General features: G+C 40.7%; 1 protein-coding gene across 7 annotated transcripts in view; it reads left to right on the top strand.

The window, feature by feature from the left end:
• Window positions 1-21,039, top strand: part of SUPT3H (SPT3 homolog, SAGA and STAGA complex component) — a 301,102-nt gene that overhangs the window by 257,646 nt on the left and 22,417 nt on the right. For 5 of the 7 annotated variants that reach the window (XR_004356086.1, XR_004356087.1, XR_004356089.1 and 2 more), the window contains exons 12-13: window positions 4,481-4,566; window positions 19,769-19,910. Coding sequence is in view for 2 of the 7 variants with exons in the window: in XM_032683165.1 (XP_032539056.1) it covers window positions 4,481-4,522 (42 nt within the window). In the remaining 5 variants the exon portion in view is untranslated. Of the gene's footprint in view, window positions 1-4,480; window positions 6,271-19,768; window positions 19,911-21,039 lie in introns of those variants that run through there. The other 2 variants (XM_032683165.1, XM_032683164.1) reach the window with 2 other exon arrangements.

The raw sequence follows: 21,039 nt of genomic DNA on the forward strand, positions 1-21,039 counted from the left end.
CTATTTGCATTTATGTTTGCTAATGAAGTTCAGCCAGGGCTTGCTCTTTGATTTGGATGTCTCTGTCTGCTGTTCCACTTTATGCACTGCAATTAAAGCACTTGCCCACACACATACAGGAGGACACCAAGAAAGGGAGACTCCAAGTTTTACAAATGCTGTTCTGTAACTCGCTTACATAGGACCTATAATTCAGGATTTAACACCTCTAAGTGATAAAACAGACCTGCAGTGTGACACTGTGCTTCAATGTAAGCAGAACTGCAGACTTAAACCAATGGAGGATTTGGCCCAATAAACTTCGGTGTCTCGGGTGCCCACTGGAGGTGTTTTACCCCAGACTTTCCAAATTTTATCCCAAATAAAAATTAAGCATCAGCCCACTCAAAAATCACAGCTGTTTCTTTCTCTTACCAAAATTATTCTTTTCCATCATGCTACAGCTGCGAAATTATGCACTAGTGTAAATTGTTAACTGGAAATCGTTTCCAGCTGAGGTGCCCATTCAGAAGTCTTAGTTTTCTAATTTAATCTGTTACCTCACTGAGGGGTACTCACACATCTTGCGTTTTGTCTGGGATTGTTTCTGTAAATCATTGATTCACAGTTTGGGTTGGAAGGGGCCTTAGAGATAGCCATGGGCAGGGACACCTTCCACTATCCCAGGTTGCTCCAAGCCCTGTCCAACCTGACCTTGAACACTTCCAGGGATGGGGCAGCCACAGCTTCTCTGGGCAACCTGTGCCAGGGCCTCACCACCCTCACAGCCAAGAATTTCTTCCTAATATCCAGTCTAAACCTACTCTCTTTCAGTTGAAAACCGTTCCCTCTCGTCCTGAATCACAGTATATCTTGTCCTATGAACTCTTCAGTTCACAGGGTCATGTTCAAGGGCAAACCACAATCTTGCTTCTAGGTGACTGACAACAGTGAACACTGCTCATCTTTTCTGCTTCATTGTACCTCCTTTCAGGTTGTTGAAAAAAACCCTACCTTCACTTATTAAATAACGATAGCATTCCCAAAGAGGATCTTATATCAGAGTGCAATGTGCTCTGATAACTTGAAGGAGCAACCTTTTCAAGGCAGGATTCCTACACAGAAAGTGCCTGAGAAGCTGTGAGAAGGTTCTTCAGAACATCCATGGATGGGATAGAATCACAGAATGGCTAAGGTTAAAAAGGACCTTAAAGATCTAGTTCCAACCCCCCTGCCATGGGCAGGGATGCCACCCACTGGATCAGGGTAGAACAGGGAAGTAGAGGACTAAGCAGCAAAATCATCACACCTCTCAAGTAGGAGCCAGTGGTAAGAGCAGCCTGAACAAGATGAAAATTTGTTTATGCTTTCACTTTGGCCCAGCCTGTGTAGTCTCTGGTTTTGGATGGCAGCAATCTGTCATTTCACCTTCAACGAGGTCATATGATAGCAAGGAGCAAGAAGTTTCTGTGAGAGTTAGATTGGCCAAATAAGGTTATATCAGCTTTTCAGAGCAGGAAAACCCCTCTGGGAAGGTGAACTGTGTAATTTATGCCAAGCTCAGTGATTCCCCATGTCTAAAAGGTGATCCTTTGACCACCCGCACACAGGACAGGTACAGTAAGAGGCTGATGGACCTTCATCCATGGCAGAGACTCAGCCCACAGCAGGACAAATCAAAGCACATGCTGGTAGACAGTAAATTTTAAGAGAACACACAAAAAATTTGGATGCATTAGACACTTTTCTGAAAGGAGCTCCAGAAGGGATCATGGGCTTATGTTACCTCTTGACATTGGGCTACAGCAAGACATATCCAGCAAAATGAATACAGCTATTTTAATCCCACATCAAGAGTCTACATCATCCTCTATCTGTAATTCTGAGCCAAATAATTATATTAAAAAAAAAAAAAAATAAAAATTGGATACTGGCAAAGGGGCATAAAGCACCCAGAAGTGTCATCCAAACCCTCTGTGTTACCTCCAACCACATTAAATGTCTGCCACATACATCCAGACTCTCTTACAAGGGCACATACACATGCAAGTTTTATAAAAAACGTCTTACTGTTTCTCTTCACAAGTCTTGGCATGTAAAGATCTGTCTTTCAGTATCACAAATTCAGCTGTATAAATCTAAAAGATATCTGGTATAACTCAGAATGATGGGATGACTGTAAAATAGTTTTGCTCTGCATAAAAGCATTTCAGAGGTTAACCTTTATTATCTAGTAATGTATCAAAATGAGATGAAGTGTTATCTTGTTATGGAATGGGATGAACCAAACTCCCTCCTCTGATTTTCAAATACTGATTTTCAAAACAGCTGCCTTTAAGCTGAGGTTGAAGGCAAGGATAGTTTCTGGGTAAAATGGTTCAATTTATGGCTAAATTCCGTAATAAAATATGCATATATCAGAATCACTTTCTCTGGCACGGGAAGGAAAATTGTTTTGTTTTCATTATTGCTAAACTTCAAAATGGCTTCAGGAATTTAGTTGGTCTTTCCAGAGAAAGTGAACTTCAGGCGGAGATTAAAGCAGAGGAAACTTCAGCCCAAGGGCAAATGTTTCAGAAAGTTTAAAGTATGTGAAACGAGGAGTGAAGTAGGAAATAGTTTTCAATCCTAACTATAGCCACACTGGTTATAATATATCGCTAAATATAGACCTGTGGGTGTGTCCAACTCTCCGAAGGTGTTCTTCTCCCTCTGCTGAAACTGGCTTCTGGAATGACCTTTGCAGGGATACAACTGCCTGTGTAACACTGCCTGTGTTGGAAAATGTTAAACTTCATTATTTCCCAGGTGAGCCCAGCCAAGCCCAACTTTGCTTTGCAACCAAAATTCCTTCTGCAAAATTCAGCCCTTTATCTTTCATGTAGATCCAACTTTACACTTGGGATCATTTAACTTCGAGCAAACCGTACAATAGTCCTGAATATTTTGTTTATGTGCTGAAGGTTGTCACTCAGGTTATAAAGCTCTGTAAAAATATCAGGGTCAAGGAGCTAAAAACATTACTTTTGCATCGACTTCCAAATGCCAGCCATAATGGTTTGGGCAAGCTGCACATCCAAACTGCCTTGGACTTGCTGCTTGTGGTTGTGGGAATATATTGGATCCTTTCAAAGTTATTGGCTAGTCTGTTTTGGGCATTTCATGTTTGAGTATAGAGCCTTTGGGTTTATTTTGTGTTTTGTTTGTGGTGATACTGTCATGTCTGATGCCTGGCTGTATATCCCAGAGTTAATGTTCTGCTCTTTGATTTTAAGGCCATGTGCTGCTGGATCTCTATACTGGAGTGTGGTGTTAATGTAGAGGATGCTGTAATGAACATCTTGTACATATTTCCTTTCGCATATTCACTGTCTGTAAACTGTCTGTCTGAATACATCCTTGCTGGTTTTGAAATGATTTCCTTACCGTTCAGTACAAATACTATTTATATCCAAAGTTGTTTGAGGTTATCCTTTACTCCTAATGTTACTCTAATTCTAGTTTAAGAGGGGAAAAATTGATCTGGTTGAAATTAATTAGGAAATTGGTAGAGCCACTAAAAATGGTGGTTATATATGGCACTTCCTAAGTGCTTGGGCTGAAGAGGTACAAAATAAATCTGACGAAGCACTAATGTAGTGAAATAGATGACCGTATTTTCATTTTTAAAACTAGATGACTGCTGAAGGTGAACCAAATAAAGCAAAAGTATTTAAACTCCTCTGCTTTTTTAAAGATACCATTAATATTAAAAAAAAAAGGCATTTTTAAACTGAGAATATCCCCTCAAAATATAGGGTTTCCAGTGTGCCTGACATAAAAAGGCATAGTTTCCTATATTGATTCAGAAAGAGCTGTTAAAAATGCATGAAAAGTATTTTAGGGAGACAGTGTCACAAGATCTTTTAAAATCATTTTCGCAAGTGCTTCTCTACCATTGGAAACACTTGAGCCCAAGTTACAATATATGGGATATCAAATTATTTCACACTGACCAGAGGGTCTTTAAGATTAATTTGGGTTGGGAGTGGTGGGGATTATACCAGTGTCTGTTTACATAACTTCAGATTCAGACTATAAATTAAGTTTGGAAAACTGTAATTATTCAATAATTTATAGACTATTCAGATAAGTTAGAAATTATTCTTGAACATGGTGAATAGAGAACACGTACCTATAAAGGACAAACAGATTCAGCAGAATGGTGTATTTTTGGCCTCATCTATTTTGCAGGCAATTAGCAAAATAGGATGTTACATTTTTGCCTATCTCTCGCTCTCCTGAAATAGAGTCACTAACCACTTGTTAACCACATTGATTTTTTAATAGACAAAGTGGTTGCTTATAGCTTCCCCACCAGAAATGTTCAGATTAAGCACATTATTAGATTGCAGCTAGAATAGCCTACAAAACAGGAAGAAAGCCTTGCCTTTCTCTGTGCCTCCTTGCCTTGTTTAAGCTGATGTGATAATTCATTACAGATTTTCTCTCTCCCTGACAGAGTGCCTACCGCAGGAACGGGATGACTTTTCTCGCCTGCTGATGTGGATGTGGCTGCAGCAACAGGAAAGACAGTGTTATATTAAGGTGATTTTCTTTTCCCCTCCATGGAAGGAAAAAAAAAATACAAGCTCCAATGTCTCCATGTACCAGTGAGTGGGCTGGTTTGTTGTGACTATCTGCTGGCTGTCTCTGTCTCTCTTTCCAGCCCCCTCAGTCGTTATTCTTGTTTACTAGCTGGAACATTTAGCTAATTAATGGCAGGATGTTTGGGATAGGGTGTAGGTGGACAAGAATGCAGCTCAGACAATGCTGGAGTTTGCAGGGGACTTGCTGCTGTCAGCCTCTTTCTGACTGCCATGTCATTTTTATTTAAGTGTTTGGAAGTCTGTGTGTTCTCCAAAAGATGTTTTTTTCTAAAGCAGGATGGGGCAGGAAGAGGCCAGAGATAGACTGGGTTGTGTTGGTTTATATAGGTTATATTAAGGTTACATAGTTTTCCTTGTGATTTTTGCAAAAATAAAAATTATTTCCTTCTATTTTCCACTAATTTCTAGTTGTTTCTCTCGTTGATTTAAGTGTTCAGACAGTATAACCCAGTTTAATCCAGTGAGGGGATTTTGATGACGGTAATAGCAAGTTTGGACCCAAAGATATTCAGAAAAAAGTTCAAGTAAACTGAACTTAATCAGTGAGAGACTTGACTTCTTGCAGACCCAAGGATAGGCTGAGTGGTCACCCCCAAATTCTCAATGTTGGCATCTCCTAAGGCTCGAGTTATTACTCTCTGAAATCTAAAAAGGCCTTTGCAGTGATGTGGCACTGGATTGGGCCCCTATTTGGAAAAATACATCCTAAAATATTTAAATAACTGTGTCTGTCTCAGTGGTTGTAGGCAAAGGCTTAACGTTATGTACTTGCTCAGCGTTTGCTGCAGGAAGCAGATGTTGTCCCTGTTGTTGACAAAGGCAGCATTACTGTTGGATTTGGTTAAAGAAGAAACCAAGCTCTTTTTGCTTTTTTTTTTTTAAACATATTTTAGGTAACGTTGTTTGTTTTCAAGATTTGTTTTTTAAATCTCAGTCCCTCCCTCTATGCTTCTTCCCGTCCCCTGCTCCTCCAGCCTTTGCTGGCCTCACAAACACATTCATTTCTTCCCATAAAACTGTACAAATATAGAGCTGACCACGATGATGCTTGACCAGAGAAAAGCGCTCATGCTTCAGCCCATCACCAGGATCTACAGGCACATCCTGCTGGTTTCCCTGTGCTACCCATGGGCCAGGGTCTGCTTCAGCCAGGCTTGGAATCCAGCTTAAACCTCAAATTAATACAGAACATTCAAGGGATCAACAGGAGATCAGCAAAATATTAGTTTTATATAGTGCAGCCGTCCTCCTCCTTTGTGCTTAGTGTGTGAGGTCTTAATTTTTACTCCTGCTCTACTCTCTTGTGGTCGTTCGTAGGTGGTTCTGTTGTCCTTCTCTCCTGGACCTGCTCACAAAAGCTTTAAATATATGTATATATTTTTAAATAAACAGCAAAATGTCTCTTTGCAACCAAAATATTGTAAAAGTGAACTTTGTGCATTGAATATTACTGACGTTCATAAATTGCTTTTTCTTTTGCCTACTTTTTGCTTCTGTTTTCTGGAAATTATCTGTGTGTAAAGGACTGAAAGTAACATGTACAATGCCGTGTATTAAACGAGGGGAGGGGGAAGTTTTCTGATGTTCCATCTGTGCTTCTTGAAATATATGATTAAACTTTTCTTTTTATCATCACTCTTTATTTTTGTTGGCATCCTTAATCATGGAAAATTATACGCTTGCTGTAAACATCCAGACTTTTTTAAAAGGACACCAGCATTTATTGTATTTGGTTTCGATATGCAGGGATAGAGACAGAAGAAACCATTTCAGGCACTGGGTACTGGAATCAAAATTCCTTCTGTAGCTGTATCTCTCCCAGATTTTACATTTTAAAATATGCATAAGCAGGAAAAATACTGGCACTTATTTTTTACTGGTCTACTTAAAGTCCCAGAGAATGAAGACTCAACATACATTTCTCTCAGAAATATGACAGATCATGTTTTTGTTGGTCTGCTGTATGTTTGTCTATCTTGAACAGCCTGACAGGCAATTATTTATAAAATCTGTGTTTGCCCAGTAAACCCATATAATAACCTTTCACTTCTCTGCACAAGTCAGGGAGCTGAATTTAGAGTCAAACAAAGTAGGTTGTGTCTCCCTATCTTGAACTAACCCAGTTTATTCTTATTTTGGGAAGTAATCACTTTTTTTTTCCTCATCTTCAGGGTTTTCTTTTACTCTGTTTAAAACAAAAAAGCAGCCAGTAATACTCATGCTGCATTTGGAGTGTGTCTTAGCACCAATTCCCATGCTGCAGAAACAGAGATGTGTGTTTGAGCTGGTGCTACGCATTTTTATTATATGTATAAAAATCGTTTTGAGATTCAGTTAATGGCTGCATATGAATAGCTTTATTCCTGTGTAATTTAAACTTGCAAAACATTTTGATTCTTAGCCCGACTTTACAGTGACTGGATCAGGTGATGTTGATTATTTCACATTAGTTTCCTGAAGAAGGGAAACATCTATTTCAGTAGGAATAAGGCTGTGTAAAAAGGGACTGTGAGTTTTGCTGTCACTTCAGTCTCTGCCCTTCTGTATGGTTATACTACCTCAGTTTTCAGATTTTTAGTCCAACCATGTGCAAAACAGGGATAATAATTCAGCTTAAAACTTCTTAGAGGTGATGGAGCCACAACACTAATTTCTGGTTGGGCTTCATCTCATTTCTCAGGCTTTCCGGAGAGAATAAAACCCTTTAAAAGAGTTTTACCGTCCTCTGGAAATCGAGAGAAGTTGACAGAGCTCTGTGTTTCTCCAGAGACACCCAGACCCTGCAGAATGTGCCCCCCTGGGTTTTCAGAGCACACTCCTCTTTGTCAAATGTCACCCTCCCTGAGGGGGGAGAATAAAAAAGTGGGGTTTGGCATTTCTTGAGTGTAGATGAATCTTTGTGTTGTATTAAGGTTCTACCATCAGCCATGTGTAGATCTCATAAAATGTTTTATAGCTTACCATCCAGCTCATACAGAATGTTTCATAGTACATAAACACTTCTAATAATTACTTAAGAATAAATAGATAGTGACATTAGTCACAAGTCTAACCTCTAGTTGAAACTTAAACAGTTACAGGGTTGAGGTTTGTTTTTTTTTTTTACCTGAGTGAATCATCTTGTCCAAGGTTGGGCTTTTTATACCTCTATTTTTTTATGCCTCTACTATATATCCACCCCAAGCAGCCAGGGAAAGGCAGTGGTGGCATGCATTAAATCCAGGGCTTTATTCAGAGGGCACGGAGCCAGTGCAAAGCAGCGGAGCCATCCCTGAAGGAATTGAATGTAAATTTGATGGTTTAAATAAGGCCAGATGCCTTAAAAATTATTTTGAAGGCTGTATCTTTAATGTAGCCCTTAACTTTTTTCTTTTCTACTTAAGATAATGATGTTGCCTTTACAAAATAATAAGAAAAAATAGCTCTCATCTCTTGTGGGGAGACAAAAATCAGATACTTTGGTTTCTATAAATCACTGAAATGTTGGCAACTGAAACAAAGTTTTAGAAGGCAGATGACTGCAAATTTGAAGGAAACCTTCATATTTTACTGTTAAAAGCCTTTTAACTGTCTAGAGAGTTCTCTGAGACACTACATTAATAGCCATTCTCAGTAATCAAGCTCCACTATACTTATATACTATTTTTCTTAAACAAGATAGATTAGTAGTGGAAGAGAACTGGAAAGATAAATAAGGAAAATCAAGAACTAAAATTATAATACATTTTATAGTTCTCTATTTGTGATTGATAATTCATCTTAACTCCTATCAGACAGAAATATTGGCACAAGAGTCTTATACCAATATCTGTATATTTCTGGACTTGTCTTCATCCAGATGCTTTACAGATTTTCTTACTGGTTTTGTGAAGATGTGATCTGTCAATTTGATCCTTGTATGACTTTGATTACTGTAATATCTGAGTGTCTCACAGGTTTCCATGTGTTCCTGCCCACAGCACCACTTTAAAACAATAATAATGTGTTATCTCTGTTTCCTCTGCAGAAAGACTAAATGATGGGAGACTAAATGACTTCATATTGTGAAACCTGGGGTGTTTCAGAAAACCTGGATTTCCCAAATCCATGCTGATGCCCTCAGTTCTGAATTGTTTTCCCTCTGCAGTGAAAGCAATAGGTGTGTCAGCACATAAACCAGCCCTGCAGGTTAGGAGAGAAAGGGGCAAAAGCAGCCTCCAACTGGATCCACGAGGGGATTTGGGGGTGGAAGAATGCAACCACTCAATTTGGACCCAGTCCAGGGCTCAAAGCTTTAAACCCTTCCAGCTGAGATGTGCCATGGCCACTTAGTGACCCTGTGCAGAAACACAAATGATACGTCTCCACCAAAACATGGACTGTGGGGCACTCTGCCTCCTCCACACTCTGCTGGATTTCTGCATCAAAAATCACCACGAGGAACATACTCATTACTTTGGCACTGCCAGTGTGTTCCTACCTTCATCTCCCAAACTGCCTTTGCAGAGTGCCTCAGAGCTGCAAGAAACAAGAGGAGAAACACAATTAAGAAACATAAATGCCCTGATTTAACTGGGGCAGCAGCTGTGATGGGTGTTGACAAAGATAAAGTAAAATGTTAATTTTTCATAAATGAACTGGGTCTGAACATAATGAAGTGCTGCTGAAGTGGTGGTGGCTGATCTTCAGCCTGGAACTAGACCTGGGAGAAGAGAAGGTGTAAGATATCAGAAGCTGTAGCTGGATTCATAGTCAACAGCCAATAGAGCAAGTTGGCTCAAACCAGTTCTGTTTAGCTCTTATTTCCATAACTATTTAATTAATCTGCAAAACAAAACAAAAAAAAAACCTCTCCAAAACTGTTCCATTTCTTGTACTGACATGATTTGCTCAGATCTGCAAATGAAATGGCAGCAACTGTGTGTCAAGCTGAGGTGAAAACAAATCTGAACCATGGCTGCAGAAGGAGAAGGAAGGTGTTCAGAGGAGAAAGGCTCCAGTCAAGCTTCTCCCCTGAGCTCCCTTGCTCAGATTATCCTGTGTCTGCTGCTCACCAGTGACTAAATCTGCTGCTTGTGCACAAATTTTGTTGCAGTTTCAAGTAACTAATTTTATTAAATTAGACAGGATCTGTTTAGTGTTCTCCACGTCACCTTGTCCTTTCTTTAATATTAAAAGCATTTCTGTTCCTCTGTTTTGGAATGTTATCAACATAGTGCAGAGTTTTCACTGCTCAGCAGATTTTGGTGTAGACAGAACACAAATAAATGGAAGCAATTATTAAGGATTACTTTGAGCACCTGGAAAAGGGTCTTTGACAGTCAGTTTCTCCATGGAAGGTGCTGCTCTTACTCATCTTGTCTGGGATGGTAGCAAAACTGATACATGACTCCTGTAGAGCTTGAACTTGTACAGCAAGTTGAGGTGAACCTTGAAGTCTCCCTCAAACTCATGAGCATCCCACTGGTCTCCTCACTGTGTAAATCAGGCACAAGCCCAAGAGATAAAACATAACAGATTCTTCCACTGGAAGATCAAGAACCACAACGCTGAATACTCCAAGGTAAGACAGAATGAAATAATCTTGATCTGACTGGACTCAGCCCAATGTCACTTGAGAAAATATATTTATTTTTTCCTGTTTGACCGTTACATCATGATTATTTCCACTCTTTAGCGATCAGAACCATGGCAGTGAAATAGTTAAGAATAGCTATTTCATATGAGGTCAGGTTTCAGAACCAATACAGTGGTAAACAGCTCTCTGTCCTCTGCAGTTGTTGGGTTTGACTGCTGAGTTAAAAACCTTTCACATTCTAAGGGCACATGTATTTTGGAACGGAGTCTGAGTTGATCACTTTTATTCACAGTACCCAAATAAATAGTTGTAGCCATTTAAGCTAGTCCGCGTTGCTATGTTGATGTGTCCAGGAGAGAGAGAATTAATGTTGTCCCTGCAACAAAATCATACAAGAAATGGCCAATGCTCCATTCACACATGAGTTAATGGGAGCAGTGTGAAAATTATTCCACAGGGTCTCTGGAGTTTAAATATTCATTAGTTGCTCAAATCTCTGCTAAACCCCTTTGGACAGGTGTCTGTGAAGCAGAGGACAATATCCTCGTTTCTGGGAATGGGGCTTATATAGGAAATTAATGTTACCTTGGGATCGAGTGTGTGCTACTGTCAGTGAGAAGAAGGAAAGTCTTGACTGGACTGTGAGAGGAGGAGTGGCCACACTTGCAGGTTACAGTCTTCCCAATGTTATGGTTGTGAAGATAAAATTTGGTACAAGCAGCCAAACATTTGAATTTTCGGCCAAAGTCCAAACCTTCCCAGTTTTTGCCACAGCTGGTTTTTATAGGTGCTTTTTTACAGTGTTGAAGTTGGGCTCGTGGATGATGCCGGATTCATTTTTATTTTGTTGAGGCTTGTTTTATGTGCACTTTGGTATGTAGTTGTGGTGCACGGTCTGAAGGGATTTTGCATCTTAGTTGGTTTCTTTGGTGGTCCTGAAGGCAGTGCAAAATTAATGCAGCACTTAAAGAGCCTGTTATTAAAACTTTATTCATAGGTGAGCAGAAGAAGCATAGAAAATATATTAGTTTATATGCATATATATTAAATGAATCTGAATATATATATATTCATGTTTTTCATGAAGACTGAATTCCAAAAACCAACTCTGCTTTTACAAATCTAAAAGCAAATGTAGCCCTGTTTTGATGCCTCCCTCTCTCTGCAAAGAAAGTATTTTATCCTTGTAAAGATAAAAGATTTTTACTTTGTAGAAGTAATTTAATTTTGGTTTCTTTGCTGTCTGTCATTTTTCTCTTGCAAAAAGTTTTAATGTCACACTGTGGATCTTTAAGAGATTGTGAAACTTCCTTAAGTTTTGGGAAAAAAAACTTTGACCTGTATGTAAAAGACATTTTTGAATTTGCAAGTTGCTTTTTTTGTTGATAGTGGTTTGTTGGGGTTTTTCAAAGTCAACAAAATATGGTTTGAGAGGGAGAGATCTCAAAGGGCTGGGAATAAGCCCCCAGTTTGTGCATTGAGGGCAACAGCAGGTATTTTTATGGCTCTTGAATGTTGAAGGGAGTTGTCAGAGCTGGACACTGCAGATATACCTTGTTGCTCCCTTAAATTGTTCTGAAATGTCCTTATATTTTACAATACATGAGTTGTGCTCTTGGCTGCCATTTCCTTCCTGCAGCCTCCCAAAGGTAAGTGGATTGTGCCCTCTGGGGGCTCTCCACTGCTTTAACTTGGATTTAAGTATGTGGTTTTTTTCTTTTCTTTCTTTCATTCTTTCTTTGTTTTTCTCTTTCTTTCTTTAGCATAAAATGTCACATTGATTTTTCCCCCCTCCTTGTGTCTTATGAAGGAAGAAATTTATGGCCTTTTTACATCAGGAAGTCCAGCTTTTCCTGACGTTTTATTGCTTTGAATATTTGAAACATTTCAATCCCAGACAATAAATATTACATGATTATTGTTTTCATATGGATAGGCTATTTCCCCCTGTTTTTCTTATCCAACATTTTACTAGCAAGTGACACCCAAAAATTTATGGATTCTAAAACCATTACTATTCAACTTTGCTTGGAAGGTCAGAGATAGTCCCTCAATTTGCATGTAATATATATATTTAAAAAAAAAAAAGTTAAAATCATCTCATATGTTTTGAATCCTGTAGTGATACAAACTTATACCAGAAAAGGAGGTATATTTTTTTTCCCTACAAAAAGTGCACATCTTATGGGTCAAACTTTGTTTCCACTGAATTCAATGGCAGCTCTTGAGGCTTAGGTGGGAAAAGCAGTGAGCCCCAATGGAGCATTTCCCAGATCAGCAACTGGCAGCCTGCAAGTACAGAGCTTGGGAGTTTTCTGGAGGTTGATGGGGTGAGTTACACCACTCCATGACTCAGAGTGTAGGTTTTCTGCTCACCCAGGGCTGTATCTTGTTGTTTACATGGTAGAAAGAATTCTTTGCCAAGTGGGACCCATGAAATCCAGTCTGAAGTTGCACTATTTGATGTTTTCAGTTTGGGGGAAGGCAGTTGACTCCTCGCTGTGCTTGTGGAGCACCAGTTGTGGAGCACCAGTTCTGCAGCACAACATGTGGCAACCAAGTCTGTCTTGCAGTGCCAGGTTTGATGTGACAACCAGCAGATAAAGCAAGGTATGAAATCTCTGGTCAAGTCACTGAGGTCATGAGAATACAGGAGGCACAGGTTCTGCTCAGAAGCACTAGATTGTCTGATTTATTTTTTTATATTGGCAGTTTTTCATGGGTACCGAGCAGGACCCTGCTGCCTGTGTTCCATTAACCATTGTAGAAACACAGAATGGTTTGGGTTGGAAGGGACCTTAAAACACCATCTTGTTCCAACCCCCTGCCATGGGCAGGGACACTTTCCACTATCCCAGGTTGCTCCATGTCCTGTCCAACCTGGTCTTGAACATTTCCAGGGATGGGGCAGTCACAGCTTCTCTGGGAAACCTGTTCCAGTGCCTCACCACCCTCAGAGCCAAGAATTTCTTCCTAATGCCCCATCTAACCCTGCCCTCTGTCAGTTTGAAGCCATTCCCCCTTGTCCTCTCACTCCAGGCCCTTGTGTGAAGTCACTCTCCAGCTCTCTTGGAGCCCTGGGTAGGCACTGGAAGGGGCTCTGAGGTCTCCCAGGAGCCTTCTCTTCTTCAGGCTGAACACCCTCCATTCCCTCAGCCTGTTGAGTTATTACCATATTATCAATGACTTCATATGGATCTTGATTGCAGAAGTGGGTCCTAGATAACCAATAAATCACCCTTGTTCTGTCAGTTCCTGATCAACTGTTTCATCAAAATTCAGTGACTGTCTCTATAACTCTGAGGAGAACAATCCTAGTGTGTTTCCAGAGAAGGAAAGCTGTCAGGCTGTGGGGACAGAAAACACATGTACATGTCTTTGGGAGTTTATCTTCAGAGGAGCATCAGACCACTCTCAGGTTGGATAAAGGTTTGCTGTGGGGATAAGAAAAAAGACAAAATCTAGCAAAGTTTTCCACTACAGCAAAGCCATGAGCCAGTGGTTCTTTCTCTCCTCTCCTTGTGCAGACAAAGGGAACCAGAGTCTAAATCCACTCAGAAAGAAACACTAGTAAGTACTTGTTTAAAGTCTTTTTTAAGTGTTGTTGTGTCTTTAACCCTCTATCCTGTCTCATCCCCTTTTGGGAATGTTGAAAAAAACATTCAGTTCTGTGCTGCCTTTGTCTGTCCTTTTCCATGTGGTAAACATGGACTTTTCCCTCCCTGTTTCTTAGACTTTCAGCCAACTCAGCTTTTCCTGTTTACCTCCTTGTCGAAGGCATCGTTGGTGATATCACTCCATGTCTAGAAATAAGGGTTGTTGCTGCTTTTCCTAACTAGCTGTTTGTCCATTTGGTATTATATTGAATTTGCATCATATCAGATTTGGCACATTTACTGATTAATTCATTTTTTAAGGAAAGCAGATGCTTTCTTACCCCCCTTACCAACACATGTGGAAGGTGAAGGCACTGAAATGGCTTTCTGGAGACCTGGGCTCCCATCCAGACCTCTCAGTGCCTCAATTCATTATAGCTGTACCATGGGAATGAATTTGTGGACCTAGTCTTTTTAAAATAGTTGTGATAATAATGGTAATGAGAAGCCTGGAGGCCCCAAAATTCAAATGAAAAGATGATGGTGTGGAAGCTGCAATAACTCTGTGACTGAAAAGCTGACCACCACAGCTTTGCAAAACTGGTTTTCTTCTTGCACAGAGAGAGAGATGAGTCCAGCACAGCAGCTGCTTTATCCAGTGCTGAGTTTGCGTCTTCTGATTTGGAAACCCCAAATATTTTAGTGCCTTAGGAAGACACTGAATCCTGATAAAGGCAGTTAGTGGCTCAGAGTTCCCTCAGTGGTTTGGACACAATTCTTATAATCTACACAATAGAAAGCAAAAGGATTAAAATGTGATCTCATGTAAACCCTCCAGTTATCAGAACAGTCTCTGGTTTAATCTGTCCAGATCTCTGATTTTTTGCTGAACAGTAAAGGTACCACACATAAGGTAATATCTGAGTTTTCTTGACTGATGATGTTTGTAAATGTACAACAATCTCCTCCTGGAAGCAGCAGCTTCATGGCTGAAATCAGAATTTCAGGTTTTCATTTAAGAAAGGAAGGTGCTGCTTTCAGAGCACCACCTGGACCTGTGCTTAACCAATTTACTGAGATCTGCCTGATGCCATGGGGATGGAATACCTCTGAGAGGAAGAAAGTGATTCATTTTTCCACCTACTTCTCCTTGAAGGCTACTCAGAAGTACCCTTACATTGCTAGGTATGTAGAATCATAGAATCATGGAATGGTTTGAGTTGGAAAGGACCTTAAAGATTGTCTAATTCCACCCCCCCCTGCCATGGGCAGGGACATTTCCACTAGACCAGGTTGCTCCAAGCCCCATCCAGCCTGACCTTGAACACTTCCAGGGGTGGGACATCTTGCCACCGTGGCTGCATTTGCAAGGACCAGGGGCACCATTTGCCACCTATCTGACCTGAAACAGTCTTGATAGTTGGTGTAATTAGAGCACACTCTTAAAGGAAGACTGAAAATAATAGTATTGTCCTGAATGGAAGTCTACATGATCAAGACAGAAGGCAAAAAAATATAAAATCCCATGGACATCTAGGAAGGACAAGTCCCTGGTCTTTGGTGTGGTGCTGCAGGTACAGCTGCACTGTTGGGGAGTGGTGATCTGCAGCCGCCAGCAAGTCGTGCTGGTGCTAAAACCTGTCCCCTTGGGTCCCTCACCATTTTATTGCTGCTCTGTAACAGGATGTGCAACTGCTATGCATTAATACGTTATTACAGGTTGGCTGGTGTAAACTCCAGGTGTTGAGAACATGATTTATTCTATTAGTATAAAAAGGTGTTTTCTATGGCCGTATTAAAAATTATACTAACTGTTGGGCTTGCCACTGTGCTGTGTGTGGCACATGCCAATTTAAACCTGTCATTTCCTCTAATTTAAGGATATGTCCTCAGAAGATCATTAATTTCGGGTGGAGCTGGGGATCATAGTACAACTGTGGCCTGTTAACCCCCATCTGGCAATTAATCCTTGCAGAGCACCTTCCCCAAAGATCTCTGCTGCTACCATACGGCCACTGAGACCAAAGAACTTAAATTTTTAGTTTATTTTATATTTAAATCTATTTTATATTGTATTTTTGCAATTACTTCAGTTTGTTCTGTATGATTCCTAAAACCCCAAGATTACCCACATAACACCTTTGCTGAGAACCCCCAAACCATTAGGGTGGTGAGGCCCTGGCACAGGTTGTCCAGAGGAGCTTTGGCTGTCCCATCCCTGGAATTGTTCAAGGCCAGGTTGGACAGGGCTTGGAGCAACCTGGTCTAGTAGAAGGTGTCCCTGCCCATGGCAGGGGGTTGGAACAAGATGGTGTTTTAAGGTCCCTTCCAACCCAAACCATTCTATGATTCTGTAATTCTGTGATTTCTGTGCTACCTCCCCTCCACATGTTTCTGGGGGTGATTTTACCATTTTACTTTCCCACTCTCCAATGGTGTTCTATTTGCTGGGTGTTGAGCTCAGCCCCAGTAAGCCAAAGTCCCAGCTTGCGTTCCTAAAGCAGCCCAGCTAAGGTCAAAATCATTCTTTTGGGGAAATCCACATCAGCTCATCTGCCAATGAGATGACCTTGAGGGAAGCACAGAGAAAAAGCTCAGGTCTGCCCATGACCCAGCCTTGTGTCCTTTGCTCAGCTGCTGCTTTTTTCCCACCTGCCCATTCAGTTGCATCACACAACCACAGTCTCTCCTGGAAAAGCTCCAGTCTTGCCTGACATGAAAATAAACTCGTATTTTTCAGGCATCTTGGGAGTGGAATATCTCTGTGTGCTACACTGAGCTACCAGCAGCCTGTACCCAGTGCACAAAGCCTGGCCAGAAGCACATCAAGCCTCAGGGCATCACTCGAACACACACAGAAAGCCTGTAGCAGTGCTGCCTATCTTAAACAGGGGCCCTTGTACCTGTTTTTCCCGGCAAAAGTTTATCCAGCCTGTGTTTAAAGACCCCCAAGGATGGAGATTTCACAGTCTTGAGTCTACTGATGTTCTCGATCCTCATAAATTTTTTTCCTATCTGGTTTGAATTTTTCTTTGCAGCAACGTAAAGGCTTTCCTTATCCTGCCAGTGAGGATGGATTGTACCAGTGTGTTTTTAACAGCCTTTTCTGTGCTCAAAGGCACTTATATCCCACCAAGGCTCTCCTTTGGCTCATAAATGTAACTCGATCAATCTGTCCTCCCAGGCTGTGTTTTCTGGCTTTCCAGCCCCGCTTTCTGTTTTGACAATGAGCCATTGATAACTGCTCTCCTGGTGCATATATCTGCAGCCCTGTCCCCACTCTCCAGCAGTTTTATCTAGACCCATGTTTCCCTCACCTGATTAGGAAAGTGAATATGAGACAGTGTCAGAAATCTGCAAGTGCCAATGATGAATCTATTGCTTTTTCCTTCACTGTGAGGCTTGTTACCTATCACAGAGATCCCACAACAAGAGTTCAAATGACCACCAAAAGTCACACTTTGTGTGCTCAAGAGTAGACAAAGGATTAGCTAAAAGTGAGGATTTTTCAACCTGCTGGTGAACTGGTCAGCAGAAGGATTGAGATGCCAGAGTGCCAGTGAGGGCACCCTGACCTGCAGCCAGATAGGCATTCCAAGAGGTGGCCTGTGTCTCTCCAAAATCCCATTTTCTCACCATGCAGTGTCTTCATACCAGTGCTGGTGCCCTGTGACAAGTTAGTGAATGCTGACAGGCAGCACTTGCAGCATCTGATCTTCCAATTCACCCTGTGAATGACCTGTTGTCATCACCCTGATAATCAGGTATTTTCCTTGACTTTGCTCAGCAGGTAAACTGAAAATAATAGCCTTTACAATGAAGTTAAATTAATTTCTAGTGATTATCTAATGGCTCTCTTAATTATATCTGAGTTTTCCAGCTTTGAGTGTGTTGTTACTACATGCATGGAGAGAGCCAGAGTGCTTTCATCATGTGATCCTCCTACTGATCGAGATAAAAGAGCTTCATCTGTTTAATTTCCAGGTTTTAATTTCTTGCATCCTACTCATCAGAAGGCCAGGGAATAAAAGGAGTTTCATTCCTCAAAGCAAGCATAGAAATGGGATTTATGGCTCCGGGACTTCATGTCCATCTCTCTCTCAAACTTCATCAATTGAACACCTCAATGACCCCATCCAAAAAATTAACATCTTGCTCAGTTCATCCTTGCTCTCAAGGGAGCTTTCCAAAGAAGAAGAAATCATTATCTCAATTTTATAGGTGGAGAAACTGAGGGCCAGCAAAGGGAAATGACTGCCATTTGCTTCCCTCAGCCTCTGTGTTCAGGGGCTTGTCCACCAGACCAGACAAGTGCTGGAGTGGAAATAAATATTCCTCCTGATGACTGTGGTCTCTGTGGTCAGGGCTGAGGGTCAAAATGTTCGCACAAGACCTGCACGCAGAAACCACAGAATCCCCCACAGCTCCACTGCACTTTATTAAAAGTCACTGCTTCTGTGAAAAATGGGGTTTATAAGAGTTAGGTGCCTTAATTATAAAGTCATGTGTGTTTGAATGACTCCTTCCCTGCTAACCATTTGTGACAGCCTACAAATGTGAAAAGTATTACCAAGCCTATTTTTAACGTGGCTATGGAGAGGCTGTAGTTGGGGAAAACCAAATCCTATGGGATCCTAGAAAGAAAGACCAGTGACTCCTTAAATATGGTTAACATTGAGTTTAGGAATTATACCAATGGCATCCGAAAGACCATTCAGATGCAGGAGTCTTACAGAAGCAACTGTGTGTTAAATAAGTGATAGGAGCAGGGGATGTACAGGGCTAAGTTTTCCCCTTGGAAGTAGCTGAATGGTCTTGGATAGAGATAAAAAAGTAATTTCAGAGAGGTGCTGGCCCTTGTCATCAGTGTTCAGGCTCTACAGGTGTTTTCTGCAGAGCTGTCACCTCTCAAGGATTTATTCGATCCTGTTCTTTATTAGACAATTTACCTCTAATGGGCTACACAAACTTCATGGGGTTTAATGCTTTGTAGAACTGAGTCCTTAATATAATTCTTCTGTAGATTGTGGCAGACTTGAGGCGTGAAGCATCATTTTATCACCCACCTTTGGTCATAGACTCTGCGGGGGAAGAGGGAAGCACACAAAGGGAAGATCCCTCTGGCAGTCATTGCATCCAGTAACAGGGGTTTCACCCCTTCTTATAACAGGGCTGGACACTGGAAAAGGAGAGCAGGCCAAAAGCAATGTTACTGTTAGAGCAGTGTCACAGTTGGTTGGAAAGGAAATGAAAGTGTTGAAAAGGAAATATTCCAAATAGAAGGAAGGAGAGAGAAAGAATGATGCTACTTGTTGGTTAAAAGGTAGAGAATAAGGTGTAGAAGATGGATAAAAAGATGACGTGGTCGAGGGTAAAAGTGTTTCTCTGGGTTAGGTTTAAGTTTGGTGGACACCATTATGGGAATTTCCTGTGGTTAAACATATGACTAGTTTTAGCTCTAACCCTATGATTCTTCCTCCATCCATGACTTCTCATGGGATTATATAGACCTTAATCTTGGTGTAAAGTCTTCAAAAAGTACCACTTCACCCCTGGACAAATCATCTTAGGGGTTAGCAGCAGTACAAAATTTACACCTTTTTTTAGTCAACTGTGGTTTATCCCCATTTGTCCACCACTGAATTATGTCAATTTTGAGTGAAAAATAATTTATCTCCCACTACCACAGTATCATGACTATCCTATGCATATAGCCTGTAATTAAACTGATTCTTTACCATTTCGTAAATAGATAAAAGATTGTATTTCTCTCAGTCAAGGCAGATTTTACAGACTTAACTGTCATGTTATTTGTATTACTTTAAAGATAAAGATCAAATCTAATGGTCGTGAGATCCTTCACACTGTAGAAGCAGAAGAAGAAATGCAAAAAAAAAAAAGTTGGTTTGTTTTCAAGACTTTTCCATTTCTTTAATTGAGTACTGTGAATATGCATCAGAAAAGAACTTTTCCTCTTTGTAATGCAGACTGAGGCTGAAGCACATCTTATCCCTTGAAACAACCATTGGTACCAAGCTGTCGCAGTACTGCCTGCAGTCAGACATAGCAAAACTAAAATGTCAGAACTTCATGTTACACATCACTCCACATGGGATTTCACAGAACATGGTAGGTATAACGTGGTTTCCACCTATACGTATTTCCTGATGAAAACATGGGACAATTTTCTCATCATTGTACTGAAATGGGTACTTATTTTGTGAATAAACCAAGCCCAAGGTCATGAGGGTCTGACAAGTTAAGGTTTAGTATTGAAGGCTTGGTTAATTTTTCCTGTTTTCTTTCATGACAAGTGTTAAACCTGGATTTTCACTGTAATCACACTTGTCTGAAAACAGGAGCCTGAGTCAGGGGTTTTACATCCCATCATGGCAAAATCTGCAGCGCATCTAGAGACCTGAGGGCTCAGGGAGACAATACTTGAAGGCATGTAATTGGAAATAATAGGAAAATTTGGAAAAGAAGATAGGAAATCATGGTTTTTTCTGGTACATGGCTTGCCTGCTTGGGTATCTTTGTAAGTTTTTTTGATTTGTTTGGTTTTTAAACCTAACAGAAATTGTTTTCCACTGTAGACTGTGGATGAGACAGAGAAAAAACATGCTCTGTGGAGGTGAACCACTGGCTATAACAGATGTTGTCTGACTTAGAAACTGAGGCTGTGATTATAAGGTTGTGTTTACCACTGAGGGAGTCAAATTCAAGTTGGTCATGGCTCTTCACTAGAGATGTCACTCTCCAGAATGACTCTTATATTTGAGAGATTGACCTGGAAATCTTCAATCTGGCTCCCTCCTCCCTGCTGCAGCCTAAGAAGCTGCAACAAGGAGACACAGCTGCCTTTCCCTACATTCAAACACATCATGGGAGCAACTTGCAGTTCAGGAAAAAATATGTAAAAAAAGTAATTTGGCAGAATGATTAACTGTGCATTGCAGAGAACGTGTCTGGTTGCAGAAACCAGGAAAGGTTTGGCAGCTGTGATATGGTTATTTACACTTCCTTACCAGTTTGCCTACCACAATCTTCATCTCCCATGGGTATAAGAATTAAACACCTTCAACATGTCCCTAATGTATTTTTTGACCACCTAAGATAATAATAACATGCTGAGGGGTTTTTTTCAGTGGAGGACAAATGGTCAATACTATGTTGATCCTCAATCCCACATTTTTTATGAGAGGTGCTGTCACAGTGCACAGCTCTGGATAAACATGAGAGAGAAGCTCACAGTCCT

This window comes from Chiroxiphia lanceolata, chromosome 3, assembly GCF_009829145.1.
Source record: "Chiroxiphia lanceolata isolate bChiLan1 chromosome 3, bChiLan1.pri, whole genome shotgun sequence".
NCBI lineage: Eukaryota > Metazoa > Chordata > Aves > Passeriformes > Pipridae > Chiroxiphia > Chiroxiphia lanceolata.